The sequence below is a fragment of the Bufo gargarizans genome, chromosome 5 (genome assembly GCF_014858855.1).
Source record: "Bufo gargarizans isolate SCDJY-AF-19 chromosome 5, ASM1485885v1, whole genome shotgun sequence".
Classification (NCBI taxonomy): Eukaryota; Metazoa; Chordata; class Amphibia; order Anura; family Bufonidae; genus Bufo; species Bufo gargarizans.
The window spans coordinates 208159097-208178774 of NC_058084.1; the positions used below are offsets into that span (position 1 = coordinate 208159097).

Consider the following 19678-nt stretch of genomic DNA (forward strand, 5'->3'; position numbering starts at 1 on the left):
GCTCGCAAGTGTTCGCTGGCGAACACGGCGAACTGGCCATCACTGGTTACTGCCACTGTTGCAGCTGGAAGCTGCTGTTCATGCATACCTATGAACACTCCCACGGTCCTGGCCACCAGAGAGACCGGTGCCCTTTCCTATAGTGTGAAAGAACAGCCACCGCTGCTGGATTGCAGGGTGGTCATAACCCCTGAAATCGAGCAGTGTATAAACTGATGGAAAAATGAATCAAGCCTGCAAAGGCAGCAATATGGACAATTACAATACATTAGTAAGTGCCTTGTATTAACTTGGCCTACATGATAAATGCCATTTGCTGGAGTGAGACAACCCCTTTAGGGGTTATAAGATACTTCAGTCTGAATAATGTCCTAGAAAAAAAACCTGACCAGCACTAAAAGTTAGAATGTTGATTTATTAATCAAAGACATAAAACTTATTACTGCACAATTTAGCTTGCAGGAGCAACCGAATACATGACATCTAACAACAAAAACACTGAAAATACACTGAGGGACATTGCTGAAAACTAGAGCCAATCAAGTATTACTTGGAATGTGATTGTTTGCCATTCACTGGATTCCTTTGCGCTAGTCTTTGTCAATGTCTTTACTCAAATGGAAATGTCAAAGTTAAAGCAAAATATACTAAAATATACTGCATATGACAAATTTACAACACAATATCAAAACCAAGAAGAAAATAAACTATATCATTCTGTACTACCTAGCCTTTCCCCACAAAGTCCCAAGTTACAGAGCTTATAAAGGGGTGTAGCCTTGAGGAAAACCGGTATGTGGCGATCAGTGTGGTTTAACAGAACGTGGGCATATCTGGCATGTACCCATGTACCACTTACTCATAATGTGAGGTATACTGCTCTAAAACTGGCCCTGAAGGTTGCACTCCTTATATTCATTCATTTGGCACTGTAGCAGACACCAGGTTCCCACAGCACCAGTCACGAATCAGTACAAATAAAAATAAATGTAGCATAATAAAACACAGCTACATAAAACATTGTTGAAACCTCACACTACATTACATAAATATACAAATTTCATATTCTCTTTGGTGCTCGACTGAAAAAATTGTCTTGTAACAGAAACGTCTGCCAAATGAAAGCATTTTAAGGCAGTTTTTGTAGGTCTTTGTTCTCCTCATTCACTTGCAACTAAACAAAATAATTTCACCTCTCCACAGAAGGATGTAATGTATTTTTCAAACAATTTTCTTAGCAATAAAGATTTGCATAGCATTGTGTATGTTACAAAACCTCAGGCTACAAACATCTGTAAAACCAGGTTTATACCAGAATTAAAAACTGTTTGTTTTATCTGATATGAATTTTTTTTTTTTTAACTTAAATGCCAACTTTTAAAACTTTGTAAACGTTGTTTTGAAATAAAGTGACAAAGTGAGGCAATGATTCCTTGGACAAAATAGAACATAAGGGAGTCTTCCCAACATTAGAAGGATTCTCTATATCCCAGATCTCTGACATGGTGCAACCAGTTCTGAAAAACAAAAAACAAAAAAGTTCAGAATCCATCAACAGTAAAATATTTATAGCCCCGTTTCCTGTATATATATATAAAAAAAAAAGTCCCAAAACTGGTGACTGACAGAATCTGCTTTAAAAAATAAAATAAAGAGCAGTGAAAGATAAGAAATACAATCCATTATTTTTGACCATGAAGTTACTGATATTTTTATGCAAGATACACCTGTAAGAAAAATAGAATGATGGCCAAAGGTGCACAATGCAAGCTTATTGATGAAGTTCACACATTTGAAAATATTTAATTTACACAATTCATTACGTTTCTGAGCTGGACAGTGTGGATTTCACACACATAAGTCACAGTGTTGTGCTGGTCCAAGCATCTTAGAATGAAATACATTTTACAATCAGACAGGGACAGACTGACGGGGGCCCAGCAGTGGTGGCAGCGGCAGGGAGAGATGAGCACTTCCAATCTCTGTATGCCCTGTTACTGCCACACAACTGGGCATTTTTTGTGTACTGGCGCACATTTTAAGGGGGCTTTATTACAACTGGGGGACTATGGGAGCACTATTACTGCTGGGACACAATTACTGTTGGGGGCACTGTGCGAGCACTATTACTACTAAGTGCACTCTGGCACAGAATTATTACTATTTCTGGGATTTTGGGGAGCACTATTACTGTGGGGGCAGTCTCCACAGTATCAGCTTAGCACAGTTATTTTTGGAGGACATTATGGTTACACTATTAGTGTCAGGGACACTATTTGCTTGGTGCAGTTATTTTTTTTTACAGAATTGTGTTCCAATAATTATTGAAGGGGGCGCTATCTGTTTGAAACTAGTATTTTCAGTGGGTTTATCCGCCTCTACAATATAGTTTTGGGGCGCACAACGTCTCAGTTCTGGGGGTGCATGATGGGATGTTGAGAAGGTGGGAGGAAAAGTAGGAAACCAAGATATCTGTCTGTCAAACTCTGCAGAAATGAGAGATAGCTGAAAGAAATCATCATGGCAGTCTGGTCTGAATGGAGAAGATGAAGAAAGAGATCATCTACATCAAAGGAGACATCACTGGATGTAAGAGGTATGTGGCGCTGTATTAGGCTGCCGTCACATATGCGTTAGTGATTCTAGTAGGCTGTTCAAGCTGAGAACAGCCTGCCGAAATTTACTGCATCCGGCACTGCTGGATGCAGACAGAATGCCCGCCGGCCCCATTAACTATAATTAACTTTTGAACATAGTGAAGAGAAATTCTGTTCAAAGTGTAGGTGATGTCGGCGGTGTGATGTGTGTGTGGGGCGGTGTGATGTGTGTGTGTGGGGCTGTGTGTGGGTGTGGCTTGAGAGTGGGCGGGGATACAGAGGTCCCATAATCTCCTATTGCCCGGGGGCCCCATGAGTTATCAGTCCGCCCCTGCAATTAGAATGTTCAGATCCACACATGTAGGTGAATAGCATACAGCCTTCACGCTGTTAGGGCATATGGATGTCATAGAGGGTGTTCCCTACTCAGGACCCCCTACCTATGAGCAAGTAGGTCTCAGTGTCGCCTGCCCTGGGAGTTGGCTTATCTGTCCATTTCATTCGCTTGACTACAATGTAAGACTACATTTTGGCCGCTGAAGGGGAAATGTAATTGCTAATTGCCAAGAGTTTTGAAGACAGACTTGCATTAGTCAGAGGACTGCTCATTAAAAAATGGATTATAAAGATAAGACAGCCCCTTTCAATGAAGAATAAGGTATATGATGTTTGCAAATAAACATAAAAAATAAGAATTTCTGAGCATTTAGATTATTGTATCTATGTTATATGCAAAAATAAAAATAAAAATCCCAAATAGTATGATTATAATGTCACTTTCTAAGTCAATCACATTATGTAAAGTAGAATATAACATTCGCTTGGATGTAAACCGTTTAAAGTGACAAAATTCACAGATTTAAAAAAATAAACAGGTTGTCCCACCATAAGAACGTATCACCACAGGATAGCTGATAAATACGCGACCAGCATTCTTATCACCGTCAGCCCCATAGAGAAGCATGCATGCGGACTGTAGCTCCAATCACTCCAGGGAAACCTATCTCTTGACTGGTTGGGGTCTCAGCAGTCCGATACTGGTGGGACAACCTCTTTAACAATGACAATCCCACATACTCACTTTGTCCTCCTGGTGCACCATGCATCTTCCAGTATAAAATACTGTACACCCATATCAATCAGGAGCTTTTTTACTTCTTTAGCAGGTTTACGACTGTACATTGAATAAACCATTTTTGTTCGTGCTCTAAAAATATATGAGTGTAAAGAGAGGAAGGTAAGGCATGTTAAATACTGAGATTTAACATTTCTATTAGTTGTGTTCTACTGTTGACAGTCTTAGCATTCAGTGTGCATACAAAAGAAGAACCTTCCAAAGCCTTGAACCTACATACAGAACACGCTAAAAGATACTGAACTTCTATGTGTGCACAAAAGCACACCTGTGCTAGCATAACCAATAGCAGCCAAGGACAAAAGACACGTACTCTGCTAGATGAAAGCCTTAAGAAAAAATGTAGGAATCATATAATGTCAATGGAAAGAATGCGTCATTGCACAACGATAATAGCTCTATTATGGGACAATTATAAAGTGTTGTGTAGGTCTGCATTAATACATTGCTACCAGGGTCATATTTAAGGAGTATTGTCATCAAAATTGTGTTTTTTGCTGTTTTTGAATCATATGCGAAATACGTATGTTCTGCTCTGTGTGACTGTGGTTTGCATCCACAGCAACTATCCTCAATTTTATCTCAGCAACTTAAAAAAAAGATCACTGATGAATACTCATAAAGGCTTACCCTCCTGTCCAACCTTTTTAAAATACAGGATTTAGCAGCTGTTTAGCCAATCAAGTGACCTCACATAAGGGTAGTGATCAACACTGAGTCCAAATAGTCCTGAAATCAGATATTGCCTTTAGACTCACTCAGACACAAGCAGACCCTTCGGACTCTTTCATCCCAAAGTGAATATGCAAAGAGGTCTCTTCCAGGGAAAAAGAACCATCTTGTTGGCAACACCCTCTGGAATTGGCTCTCTAATAAGTCAGTCGTACTTTTTAACAAGCCTTGGAATATGACAAGGGAAAATAGTCAAGCCAAATATCCATCCATAGACAGCTGTTTTGGGGTGCTTGCCTCTCATCAGTACAGAGCAGGACTCTGGAGTGTGATGCCTTCAACAACACAAAGTGAATGCTACTGAATATCAGGAGAAATAAGTCAAAGTAACTGGACTTTTTTTTTTTTTTTTTTTTTAAGACGTCTCGCTAGTCATCTGACTGGCTTTCACAATTCTAATTGAGAACTCTGGTTACTTTGACTTATTTCTATTGATGTACTGTACCATGATCTGAAAGAAAGAAAACCTCCACAAACTGAATGCTACTGAAGACTGGCAAAAATACGCAAAAACATAGTAAATAATACAGTACATAAATGAATGATTAGCTGCAAATGAATTCTAAAAAAAATTAAATTGTTGATTACAGCCTAAAAATTGCACAATTACACTTAAGGCACTTGAGGTCAAGCGTCTAATGTACCGATTTGCAAGAAATCTCATTATCAATATATATCATTGCTGGAACAAAATACCATTTGTGAATTTGGCGTGACTGTGCGTACAATATTGTATGTGCACTAAAAGTGCTTGGGGCAGCATGAACTCAAAATATGGCCTTGTTTGTTGCCTAACTAATCGAATGAAAGGTGGAATCTGATGGCTTACTATAGGTGAAAATGCCCCATTTCTTTTCCTCTTTTGATACATGAGACTTATTTCAAAGGCTAATATGACAACCTTGGTAAAAAGGCCATTTAACAGAGAATCTTCTGCAAAATCAAAAATGCCACAGATTTCAGTAGCAACTACCACAGACCAATGGCAAACATTTTGATGATGACATTTTAAGAGAAAACTGTTAATTTATTATCACACAGTGTTTCTATTAAAATCATATAAAATAAATAAAATAATAAGATAAAAAAACAGCCCTATTGAGATAAAGAGATCAGATACAAAAAGTCCTTCACACTGCGCCACAAGGCTGGTAAATCATGGTTTTGAGATTTTTTATTGCCTTGCATATTTAAAATGTGATATTTTGCTATCAATTAATATTTATTTGTCCCTAGGGTACAATTCAGTGCTTATAAAAAAAAATCTGATTTCATTCCATTTATTTTTCCCACATAGAAACTCACCTTAAACCAGCATCTTCATAATGAGGGTGGTTGACAATGGGGCGTCCTGTAGACAGCTTAACACTTGCCATGGTAGGCATTGCGCCAGCAAATACTGCATCTGGGTAATAGTAGGTATATTATACAAATGATATGCAATTTATGAGATTATCACAGTTTTAGGTACAATAATCAGCAGAAAAAGCTTTGCTGTGCACTTATCTCTACTGAGGTCAAGTTTTAATCTTCTGGATTTGCACATTCCATATTAAAGGGGTTTTCCAAGATTCTTATACTGATGACCTAGGATAGGATCCCAGGCGATCTTCTGTTTGAGAAGGCAAGCTGCCTTCTCAAAATAGCTCATCAGCGGGGGTCCTGGGTGTCAGAGCCCTACTGATCAGATACTCATGCAAAACGGGTTCCCTGTCCTACTGTAAAATCTATGGGCTCTGCGGACGTCTTTGCGATCTTGTTCAAATATTGCGACAAATGCTTAGTCTTGCGTCTATGAATTGACACTTCGGTTATGCGCATAAATTACAGTGTCAAAATCCAGAGCTGAACTTAGCTTCGCTAATGAGGCACAAAGCCGAGCTCAGCATCTAATTTTGACACTGACATTTATGTGCAGAAAGCAAGTGTCACGTCAGACACGAGACGAAGCAAGTTTCACGATATTTGCAGCACGAGAGCAAAGTCCTCCGTGGAGCGCATACATTTTATGGTGGTATGGAGGCTATATTGTTAATTAAGTTTTCAAACTAATAGAGTTCGGATGCAGCAGCCCGAACCTGATTTGCTCACTAGTCATCAATATAGAAATCCTGGAAAATCCTTTTAACTATGCCAAAAGGAGTAACCATTTATTACCATCTGCTATGCAGTTACTTATGAGTAATCTTAACGCTACCAGTTTGCACCCACTGGACTGATGACCTGCTTGTGGTTTCAAGCGTGTGGAGTATGGAACCCATATACCATCTCGCTGCCAACACCCTCTGGAATTGGCTCCCTATAAGGCCTCTTTCACACGGGTGTTGCGGGAAAAGGTGCGGGTGCGTTGCGGGAACATGCACGATTTTTCAGTGTGAGTGCAAAACATTCTAATGCGTTTTGCACGTGCGTGAGAAAAATCGGGATGTTTGGTACCCAAACCCGAACTTCTTCACAGAAGTTCGGGCTTGGGATCAGTGTTCTGTAGATTGTATTATTTTCCCTTATAACCATGTTATAACGGAAAATAATACATTCTGAATACAGAATGCATAGTACAATAGCGCTGAAGGGGTTAAAAAAAAATTATAATAATTTAACTCACCTTAATCCACTTGCTCGCGCAGCCCGGCATCTCTTCTGTCCGTCTTCTGTGCAGTGTGCAGGAAAAGGACCTGTGGTGACGTCACTCCGGTCATCACATGGTCCGTCACATGATCTTTTACCATGGTGATGGATCATGCGATGACCGGAGTGATGTCACCACAAGTCCTTTTCCTGCACACAGCACAGAAGACAGACCGAAGAGATGCCGGCTGCGCGAGCAAGTGGATTAAGGTGAGTTAAATTATTATAATTTTTTTTAACCCCTTCAGCGCTATTGTACTATGCATTCTGTATTCAGAATGTATTATTTTCCGTTATAACATGGTTATAAGGGAAAATAATACAATCTACAGAACACCGATCCCAAGCCCGAACTTCTGTGAAGAAGTTCGGGTTTGGGTACCAAACATCCCGATTTTTCTCACGCGATCAAGTGGATTAAGGCGAGTTAAATTTGTATTTATTTTTTTTACCCCTCCAGCCCTATTGTACTATGCATTCTGTATTCAGAATGCTATTATTTTCCCTTATAACCATGTTATAAGGGAAAATAATAATGATCGGGTCTCCACCCCGATCGTCTCCTAGCAACCGTGCGTGAAAATTGCACCGCATCCGCACTTGCTTGCGATTTTCACGCAGCCCCATTCACTTCTATGGGGCCTGCGTAGCGTGGAAAACGCACAATATAGAGCATGCTGCGATTTTCATGCAACGCACAAGTGATGCGTGAAAATCACTGCTCACGTGCACATAGAAATGAATGGGTCCTGATTCAGTGCGGGTGCAATGCGTTAAACTCAACTCACGAATCGCATCCGCGCGGAATACTTGACCGCGTGAAAGGGGCCTAAGTCAGTCGTATTTTTTAACAAGCCTTAGAATATGAAAAGGGCAAATAGTCAAGCCAATTATCCAGCCATAGACAGCTGTTTCTTTTTGAAGACGTCTCGCTAGTCATCTGACTGGCTTTCTCAATTCTAATTAAGAACTTCGGTTACTTTGACCTTTTTCTATTGATGTACTGTACTGTGATTTGAAAGACCTCATATACTTTCTATCAGAAGATCTGATGAAAGACTGAAGAGGCAGAGGGCTCTGAGTAGTTCGACCCCTTAGTATTTTTATTTTTTTATCAAAAGTTCAACTTACCCTTTAATAAAGAATTCGGTTCAAGAGGAAAAACTTACTTGGTTTCGTGCTAAATTTTATCCACTCCAGTAGTTCTTCCTGAGCAATGTTGCTGAACTCCCCTTTTATATTCAGCTGAGTTTGAATGTTGCCAACACCTTGTATAGACATCAATATTACTACGATAAAAATAAACAGTGGGCGATTCAGCCGGCTGAAGATCCATCCGAAAAGCTACAAAATGAAAATGAAAAAAGTTACATCCTGTTACAATGTACGTTAGCCAGAGAGAAAGATGACTGCAGGATCAAACTACACCTAGGGTTTATAGCCTGTAACCATGGCAGAACATAGGTATACATACAAGCTGCACTCAAAACATATTGGGGGAGATTTATTAAGCTGGTGTAAAGTAGAGCTGTACTAGTTGCCCATAGCAACCAATCAGTAGCCACCTTTCATTTTCCAAAGGAGCTGTGAAACATAAAAGGTGGAATGTGATTGGTTGCTATGTGCAACTAAGCTAGTTCTAGGTTCACTAGTTTGATAAATGTCCCCCATTGTTTCATCCAGGACATGCTGTACTGTTATATGATATTAAAAGAAGCATACATTAGTGTTTTTTTTATTTATTTATTAATTTTTTTATTCACCCTGTTCTTTGCCCTAAATAAAGTGTAAATTATTTTAAAAGCACCTGTCCACAGGATCAACTGTATTAAACTAGGCATGCTGCCGTGTAGGGTTGACCCTGTTGATTAAAATAATACCTGTCTTGTACCCGAGAAAAAAACATATTTTATTTCTCATGCAAACAAGGGCTTCTGTGCAACAAGGGACAGTGCCTAGCCCTTTGGTGTACCTCAGCTTTCCAGGGCTGGCTATGCCTATCAGTGAACTGAAGCTCTCATTTGCACGAAGAATAAAAAAAATAAAAAAAATTCTTGGGCACACCACAATTAATATCATGAGAAGGTAACTTTTAATCAGCAGAATCAACCCCATCAGGCAGTTTTTGTGGCTTGATCAGGATGATCCTGCTGGTAGGTGCTCTTAAAAGTGTAGGCTGTCATGCACATGGGGATACCAAATATTTTATGTCATATACATTTAATGAAAAAACACATTTTACTTACAAAAGTTAAATGTGTATTTTTATATACATTTTATTTTCATTTACATTTTTTTTAAATTAACAATATGCAGGCTTTTTGTGTGTTTCTCCAAAAAGTTCCATATTTCCCTTCTACAGAAAACCCTAAAAACTGGCACTCTAAGGCCCCTTGTAGAAGAGCGTTCCTCCCGCAGCGAGTCCGCATCGCAGCACCTGTCCTGACCTCTCAGCACTGACGGGATTAACATAGAATTATATGGATTTATGACGCTATGTAACACTTACAGTTCTGGAAAGTATTGGATAACACTTGCAGCATTATGCCAGTGTCATCCAATACATTCCAAACCTGTAAGGGTTACATAGCATCATAAACCAATATAATGCTATGTGACCCCCGGGAGTGCTGGGAGGTCAGGCCGGGAGCTGTGTTGCGGACTCGCTGCGGGAAGAACGCTCGTCTGCAAGGGGCCTTAGGCCCCTTTCACATGAGCGTGATGGATTAGGTCTGGATGCGTTCAGGGTGCATTCAGTAAAACTTGCACCATTTTGTCTGCAATTGCGTTCAGTTGTTCTGTTTTTTCCACGCGGATGCAATGTGTTTTGATGCGTTATTCACGCGCGTGATAAAACCATCAGTAAAAAACGCATTGCACCTGCACTTGCTTTCGGATGCAATGCGTTTTTCACTGAAGCCCCATTCACTTTGATGGGGCCAAGGCTGCGTGAAAAACTGAATTTAGAACATGCCGTGTTTTGTACGCAACGTGTGAGAAAAAAAACACGCTCATGTACACAGACCCATTCAAATGAATGGGTTAGGATTCAGTGCGGGTGGAATGCGTTCACGTCACGCATTGCACCCGTGAGGAAAACTCGCTCGTGTGAAAGGGGCCTTAGAGGACGTTCACAAGACGAAGTTTGGGCGTGGACAGCCGTGCTGAAATTTCGCTGAAAGCACGCTGGCAGCGCACAGGACAGTGGATCGGTGTAACTGAGAACGTACATGGTGCTTAGGGTGGTGTCACATGCAGATTATTTTTTTGATCCAACAGAAAAAAGAAAAAGTTCTTCCTTTACATGTCTCATTCCCTTCCAACTCACGTCTCAAAAAAACGGCATCAAAAACTACTGCTAAAGGCAGTGTGTGTGACATGGAGGATGTTATCAGCTAGTTTGGCGTCGATTCTGCCCAAAGATACGCTGGGCACTTTTCTCTATATGTGCCAAATTCAGCTAGCAACCTTTATGTGAATCATTTCATACACAGTGGGTTATTCCTTTATGGATGCAAAGTGAATAGGAACTATAAAAGATGCACTTCGAGTTCTCCTTCCTGCTGGGTCCACGTCTGGTTCTGGTGTTTTTCCAAATAATGCTGCGTGCAAAACCACTCTAATGGTAAAATATATGTACAGGAAGCAACTTGTGAGATATTTACAACAGTAGGAATCATATTTCACATGGATATTCATTCCCATCATGGGAGTAAACAAAGACATTTGACCAAAATTCAAGAGGCTTTACGCAAATTATTTATAATGAGCTTAGCGAAATGTCAGTTATTCCGATTTCCATTTAGATTGCTGCTTGTTAGCATCCAAAAACATACTGATAGGGAATTTAGATTGTGAGCTCCATCAGGGACAGTAAGCTATGAAAATGTCGTTGTGCTGAGGAATATGTCAGCGCCATATAAGTGAGTGAAATAAGTCATACGTCTGTTTTAAGACTTTTTCTGAACTGAAAAAGATAGTCTTCCAAAAATTGATTTTCATTAGCAAAATAATTAGCAAATCTTTAAAACCAAACACATCTGCTGTAACAGCTGCTCTTCTATGCTCGTACACCATGCAAAGTGTGAAAGTACATATTCTGCGATGTATGCAGTAGAAAATGTAAAAAAAAAATGAAAAAAATATGCTGCTTTTACCTTACAGAACTTTGGGCTGTGATGAACGTATACATATTATGATGTAGAAAACTTATACACAGTAATTTTATATTAATGATCATCAAAGGGGTTGAGCCAAGACGGTTGGGTCATCTACTAACCAGACATATGTCTATATTAGGCGTATTTTTGGCTCAGATTGTGGCGGAAAAGGTCCTTTGCGCCACAATCTACGAGTTTTCCCCGCTCACGCTAGGTTTAAAAAAGTTGCCGTGTCGTGGGTGGTGTAGGGGACAGGTCGGCAGGCCTGTCTCATTTATCATTTTCTACGCCTGTTTTAGTTAGGAAGCGGTCTTACATTTAGAAGCGCCAATGGGTACGCTGAAGTTATGTAGAGGACGGCACCTCTGCATAACGCCAGCAGATCCACCGCCAGCTGTAGGTCTAAAACGCCAGTCTTAACAAATGACCCCCAAGTGTCTGAGTGATGGTGGTCCGCATTTGTGCTGGACTGCCACAGATCAGACACTTATCCCCTAACCGGTGGAGAAGTCTAAATCTTGGCACAACCCCTTTAAGGGTCAGCAAAATTAAATAGGTTATTATGAGAATTGCTCCCTTTAAATGCAAGTTATTCCAATAATACTAAGGATAATAATGTTTTTGCTGACACCATAACATAGCATGCCAGTACACTACTGTCCGATGTAGTGCCTCCGAATAGCATCGGTTGACATCAGAGTGCCCATCTCGTCAGATAAATGTGCACACCCCCAGGTTTCCAATGACCTCTGTATCATATATTGCCATAAGGGGCTAATAAAAACAGAAACTGCTTGTAAAATGAGTACACTATAAGGGTAAAAAAAAAGGGGTTTTGTCACTTCAGCAAATGGCATTTATCATGTAGACAAAGTTAACCAAGCCACTTACTAATGCATTGTGATTCTCCATATTGCCTCCTTTGCTGGTTTTATTCATTTTTCCATCACATTATACACTGCTTGTTCCCATGGGTCACGACTACACTGCAATCCAGCAGTGGAGGCCATGCTTGCACTACAAAGCGTCAGGCTATGTGAGCTCCCACAGGCCCAGCCACCAGAGAGGCCAGCGCCTTTTCCTATAGTGTGCAAGCACGGCCACCACTGCTGGATTAAAGCAGTGATGGCAAAGCAGCAGTAATCTGGAAGAGATAATTGAGACGGCATGTGCACACTGCGCGCACCGTCTCCTCATACAGCTGATCGGCAGGGGTGTCTGACTTTCACAGTTCTGAACGGATTCCATCGTCTGCATTATAGGAGCGGATCCGTCTGTGCAGACACCAGACGGATCCGCTCTGAACGCAAGTGTGAAAGTAGCCTTAAATGCCTGGAAAACCCCTTTAAGGGCTCATTTGCATCCCTTTTGTTCCCAGAATTCCAGAGGAGCATGTATGGCCTATAAGTCTCCTCACGGCGACTAGTACCCACCAGGTGCTAAATGTGCACAGGAAAAATAATGGGTGGAATATTATATGCAAATCAGGACAACATGAAATTAATTAATTATCGAATGATGGTCATCAGACTGTTTGTAATAAAGTGGAGTGACATTATCAATGCATTAATATCAATACCAATCAATGACATTATCAATGCATTATTATCAATACAAATCAATGACATTATCAATGCATTATTATAATTGCAGTTTTTGGGAATGGACACATGAAGAACAGACACATGAGACACTACTGCCTTACCGGTCTGGAGCACAGCAAGGACGCCATTACACACATATGGGGTGTTAAAAACAACTTCAGTCTCATAATTAAAATAGCAAGGACAGCAAATGCCACTAGCTGCAAAGCATGGTACACCAGCTGTGGGTGAAAAAAACAAAACACAACATTAATTCAATTTATGGCATTTCCCTTTAATTCCAATTTCAAAAGCAATGTAGTAAATTACTCATGTGTATCACTTGCCCGTCGGATAATATTACTGATTCATGGGGAAAAAGAACTCTTATCAAGACAAGGGAAGGAGCTCACAGGAACATGGGAAGAACATACAAAGTCCATGCAGATGTTACTCTGTGTCCTATTCCGACCAAGGAACTCAGTGCTGCCAGATAACATGGCTAATCACTGTGTTGAAATCCATCCCTTGACATAACGGGGGAGATTTATCAAACTGGTGTAAAGTAGAACTGGCTTAGTTACCCATAGCAACCAATCAGATTCCACCTTTCATTTTTCAAAGCTCCTTTGGAAAATGAAAGGTGGAACCTGATTGATTGCTATGGGCAACTAAGCCAGTCCTACTTTACACCAGTTTGATAACACTCCCTCGTCTTTTAGTCCTCATGCACAGGGCTGTTTGGGTTTGCATCCGAGCTGCTATTTTTGCGGCTCAGATGCGAACCCATTCACTTCAATGGGGCCGCAAAAGATGCGGACAGCACTCCGTGTGCTGTCCGCATCCGTTGCTCCATTCCGTGTCCCTTCCAAAAAAATAGAACGTCCTATTTTCGCTCACTTTGCGAACAAGAATAGGCATTTCTACAATGGGCCGCCCGTTCTGTTCCGCAAATTGCGGAAGGCACACAGACGGCTTCCGTTTTTTTGCGGACAGCAAAAAACAGAACGGTCGTGTGCATGAGGCCTTAAATTAACCTTATTTACAACCAGTGGTTGCCAGATTGTAAAGTAACCAACACCAGCAGCTAGAAAAAAAGGAGTTTGCTAAAAGTTAAAGGAGGTCAGTCACCAGGAAATTCACCGATATACCAAAACGCAATTCCTTATAGGGCCAGCTAAGCTGAATGTAATGATACCTCTCACTTAGCGATCTGTTGCATCATTCTGAAGAAAGTATACTTTTGATCCATATGCAAATCAGAAGTACGCCTAACAGGCTCTCCCCTCGCCTTCTTGATATATAGGGCCAGGTCAGATCACTATGCAGGAACCTTTACTTCTCTCAGACCAGGAGTGTGGGTGATGGCTCAATTACAGCATTACACCTCCCCTATGGCTGGTCATGGCTTCTAACAGTATAGTAATTAATGCAATAGTTGTCTGCTTGAATCTTTATCTAAGCCTATCAAGAGAACAATAATTGCCATTTTGATATTCCAGTCCTCTATCTACTATCCTAAGAAGATTACTATGCAGATTAACCCTTCCCAATTCAGTAGAGCCACAAACTCTGAGATTACTGATAAAGACAATATTTTGTATTTCATTTTACTACCAAAATACTTTTTCTAGAACATTTTAAAAAGTTCTCTACAGATTCTGAGTTTTACAAAATTACCCTTTAAAATGTCCCTTTAAACATTAGCCTGAATTTTGTGTGCGTCTCCAAGAAAACTATTACAAGCTCCTTTCCAGAAAGTACAAAACAACTCAGCTGCTATATGCTCGGGGGCTATCCAAAAGCTACTGGGGTTGCGGGGTGTTGTGGGCTCCCTCTCACATATATGTGGGACGTGCCCTTTAATTTCCCCTTTCTGGGCCAAAATTAAAGAGGTCATCAGAAGGACCTGTTCAGCTGACTTCCGTCTCTCACTAGAGATGTTTTTCTTGGCTAGTTACAGAAAGTCCTACTCCCCTTCTAAAAGAAATCTGATTAAAGGGAACCTGTCATGTGGATATTTGATTATGATCTAACTAATTATGTACAATCATTAACTACTAAAAAGTGCCTTAGATGTATTCACTTACTGGTGTGACAGACGGTTACCTCATAATATACACACAAAGATGCCGCATGCTAATGAGCTGATTCGAGTCCGGCGTGATGTCATTGAGTCCAGCGTATATTTAATTCAGAGCTATAGCCACTCCCCTGCCCACCTGCTGCTGATTCATATGGAAACAAACGGTCATTCAGCAGCAGCTGGGAGGGGAGAGTCAGGAGCTCATGAATATTCAGGACTCATCATTATCAGCTGGAGCTTTTCAATACAAGATGTTGGCAGATTGACTGGGTCAATTGAAGAAAGTGACCCAGGATTTTGCTAAGAGAATCAGTAACTTATTTATGTTGCCCTTAGTAAGGACACCATAAAACTGGTGACAGGTTCCCTTTAAGCATCTCATTGCTGCTGCATAAGCATTGATCCCCTTCCAGGACTGGGTATCAAAAAATAATCAGTCTGCTAGTTTGAAGAATTATCTAGTTGGATTGGTAGATCACATGAGAAATGCCTCCACATAAACTGGCCTCCATGGCAGCTCATTGCCACTACACTGTGAGCGCTCCTCTCCTCACTCAGCTCTAGAAAATGCTGCCTGTAGCTTACATTGTACTTTCATGGTGACAGGATCCCTTTAAGCTAATTCTTTTAGGTGATGTAGAAAGTAAAAAAATTATAATGGGTTCACCAATTCACCACCAAAATGTAAAAGTCCTCTCTAATAAAACAGAGTTCTCCACAGATGGTTCAATGGTTTTATAGCCCCTATGGTCAGCTTGTGACTGGTATTATGTACAGTACATTATCTGCCAAAGGTGACAGAACATTTCCGTCTTGAGATGGTTCTTAGTATAAAGCATGGTCGATTTTGGCCTACTTCTGTGTATTATACTACATTAACCTAAGTATGGGCTTCATTAAAGGAAGTATTTCAGCTTGTTATAGACTATTAAAGTAATCATAGTTGCCTGTAGCGCACGAATAGAACATTTTTGCTTTGCAGATCTGTTTCAGCACTAACCAGAAAAAGCACTTTCTACAAATATGCTATATTAGATGCCCCTCAATGCACTAATTGTCAGTCTCCTTCCCCTTGTTGATTGACAGGGCCAGACATCTGTATCCTGCCCGTGCCGTTTGCCAGAATATTGGTGCATGCTCAGTACAGAATCTGATTCCGGCCCAGGAGAGAGAACTTGTAGTGTGCCAAAATCCTGGCACACAGTGTTGGTGAAAGATTATGGAGCCAGGTGAGAGCAGAGTCGACCATACGAACGGGAAATCTGCTGTTGCCATTACCATCTCACTTTGATCAATATCACCAATCCATCTCTCAACTAACATTTCAGGTTTTGGAACAGATAAAAAGGGCGACATGAAAAGACAGCTATTGCGAAGGGAGGCCTATTGGATCCACACCTTGGGTACATTACAACCCAGAGGACGTAATAGGGAATATGATGTTACACCTCAGACAAAGTAACACTTAACATTTATTATTGTTGTTATTCCTCTTTTACAGACAGCGACTTCAAGATGATCTTATTTGATGTAGGAATTTGCTGCAAGTTTATGGTATCTTTAATATCAGTAATTATCATGGTTTATGTTCCTTTGTTGCTCTTTTGTTTTTGGTCACACAAGCTTGGTATTTACCTTACTAGGGTGTCTTTTGTTACCAATCTGGGCTTCTGACGTCACTGCATGTGGCAAGTGTAACTGTGATTTAAGACAGCGTAACACATCATTATGTTTGTTGATGAAGGCTGGATGGGTCGAAACGCGTCCTCTTTATGGATGTATACCCATGGAAATAAATGAGCATATAAATTGAATACAATCAAGCGTCTGCTGGAGGTTTGTTACACTGTGTTTGCTGGAGCTTCCTCCTTCCCGTGACGGCGCATCAGGTGCTGACCATATCTCTTCATATTACTACGTTGGCAGCATTTGTAAATGCGTCTGGTCTAATTGTGCTACTAAACCAGAGAGTACATCCGCGGCACTGATATATAAAGAAGAATTACTGTAATTTATCTCCGTATCACTCAAGTAAGTGTGCCGGCACACCGGAGGACTATAAGATCATCGTGACTAGAGGTGAGCAGAGTAAAATTGTTAACTGCCGAAGGGATGCCATTGGAAATTTCCCTGCACTAGCGACAAACCTTACAGTTAAATGGGGAGACTCTGGACACTGGTAAGCGGCACCACTGTATTATATACCTAATTCGATCCACTGGCCACATAGGATATAATATTACCACAACTACTGAAATCAATCCAAATATGGAGGTGGCGTGTAATCGGTTAAGTGCATAACCAATGCTGCTCTAATTCTCCCCATATCAGCTATAAAGTGCACAGCTGAACGGGACAATTCTGGATGCTGACAAGTAGTGCAGCTATATGATAAATTGTGCCTATTTATTGGAAACATAGTATCAGCATTATTATTATGACTGATTTAGGTAAAGAGGTGGTGCATAATTAGACAAAAGAGTCATCATAATTGGGACTATATATCAAGCCTGGAAGGAAAAACAATTAAATGTGCACCAACACTGGATTTTTATTTTTAAAAAGGATTTTATTTACCGCATTATATGAAATATTATAAGTTCCTTTTTGCAAGACTTCCACAAATAGGAGCCAATTCAGGGACCGTGATTGAACATTTTTTGATATTACTTTATATATTTTATATTGGTGTATAATTGAATAAACTGTTTAATATTACTTTTGCTGTGAGCCAGTCATTCATATAGGTCTTCTGTCTTAGCTAAGTGGTTATAGCATCGCTGAGCACCAGCATATATTCTGGTGAGCTCTCCATGTTTATTTATTTTGTAAATGTCATTTTATTTTTTAGAAAGTTAGAAGCAATTCTTAAAATGTTAACGAAAATTTCCAAAACCCATTTTTTAAGGACCGTTTCAGTTATGAAGTCACTTTGTGGGGCTCACATAATAGAACTCACCCATACATGGGTGGTTTTTAGAAACTAAAACCCTCAAGTTATTCAAAACAGATTTTACAAACTTTGTTAACCCATTAGCTGTTCCACAAGAATTAAAAGAAAATGGAAATGAACTTTCAAAATTTTCCATTTAATCAACTTTCTGTAACACAGCAAGGATTAATAAACAAAACTCAATAAATCTATTACTTAGATTCTGCAGTTTACAGACACTCCCCACCATACGTAGTCGTAAACTACTCTATGGGCACACTGTAGAAGAAAAGGAGTGCCATATGATTTTTGGAGGGCAGATTTTGCTGGACTGGTTTTTAGACACTAGGTCCCATTTGAAGCCCCCCCGATACACTCCTACAGTCGAAACTCCCAAAAAGTGACCCCGTCTTGGAAACTATAGAATAAAGTGACAGTTTTATTGGTACTATTTTGGTTTAGATATTATTTTTGATCACTCTATATTAATCTTTTTATGAGGCAAGGTAACAAAAAAAAATTCCTGTTCTAGCACAGTTTTAATTTTTTAATTTTTTTTACAATGTTCACCTGACAGGTTAGATCCCATTTACCCTAATAGAATCTCTATTAGAGTGAATGGGACATGGTAGGGGTGGGCAATATGGCCTAAAATCTATATTGCAATATAATTTTAAGCATGTGCGATATGCGATATATATCACGATATATTGTTTTCTATATTTGGGGGGGTTAAACTTTTTTTTTAAACTTTTTATTTAATAACTATTAGCCCCCTTAAGGGCTAGAACCCTTGTCATATTCACCCTAATAGATCTCTATTAGGGTGAATAGGACTTTACACTCTCCCTGCTGCCCTGTGCTTTGTGCACACAACAGCAGGGAGCCGACCATGGCAGCCAGCCTCTGATGTGCCCGCCAGCCTCTGATCAGCCCCCCAGCCTCTGATGTGCCCCTCAGCCTCTCATGTGCCCCCCAGCCTCTCTCTCTCATCAGCCCCCTCTGGTAACTAAACCCCCCCCCCCTCCCCAGTATTAATCATTGGTGGCAGTGGCCACAGGGTCCCCCTCCCCCCCATCATTGGTGGCAGTGCGCCCCTCCCCCCAGTATTGATCATTGGTGGCAGGGGCCCCCCCCCACATCATTGGTGGCAGCAGCAGTGCGCCCCCCCCCAGCATTGATGGCAGGGCCCCCCCATCATTGGTGGCAGCAGCAGTTCCGATCGGAGTCCCAGCTCCGATCGGTTACCATGGCAGCCAGGAGTCACGCTACTGAAGTCCTGGCTGCCATGGTATGTCAGTGAGCAGCATTATACTCACGTGCGCCGTGGCCGCCGGGCGCTCCTTCTCATAGGTCTGTGCGGCGCATTAGCAATGTGCCGCACAGACAGAAGAAGGAGCGCCCGGCGGCCACGGCGCATGTGAGTATAATGCTGCTCACTGACATATCATGGCAGCCAGGACTTCAGTAGCGTGACTCCTGGCTGCCATGGTAACCAATCGGAGCCCCAGCATTACACTGCTGGGACTCCGATCAGAACTGCCGCTCCGTGGTCATATCGTGGTCCGGCGATATACACAAAATCCATATTGTGGCACAAATTTATATCGCATATCGCCTATACCGCCCACCCCTAGGACATGGGATGAAAAGATTCCAGGTTCTAGCCCCCTAAGGGGGTTAAAAGTTTTTATTATAAAAAGTAAAAAAAATAAAAACATTAAAATTTTAAATCACCCCTCTCCGAATTTTACATACACAAAATTAAACAAAATAAAATGTCCTGTGCTGTATTTTTTTTTTTTTCAATTTAAACCCACAAAGA

The 19678-nt window shown here is 40.8% G+C and overlaps 1 protein-coding gene across 2 annotated transcripts in view; it reads right to left on the bottom strand.

Annotated features, from left to right (window-relative positions):
• Positions 1-401: 401 nt before the first annotated feature.
• Positions 402-19678, bottom strand: part of DPY19L1 (dpy-19 like C-mannosyltransferase 1) — a 157286-nt gene continuing 138009 nt past the window's right edge. For both annotated transcript variants that reach the window (XM_044293629.1, XM_044293628.1), the window contains 5 exons: positions 12958-13077; positions 8262-8436; positions 5770-5869; positions 3679-3804; positions 402-1517 (listed from right to left, as the gene is read on the bottom strand). In XM_044293629.1, the coding sequence (XP_044149564.1) occupies positions 1364-1517; positions 3679-3804; positions 5770-5869; positions 8262-8436; positions 12958-13077 (675 nt within the window). In that variant the 3' untranslated portion in view covers positions 402-1363. The remainder of the gene's footprint in view (positions 1518-3678; positions 3805-5769; positions 5870-8261; positions 8437-12957; positions 13078-19678) is intronic.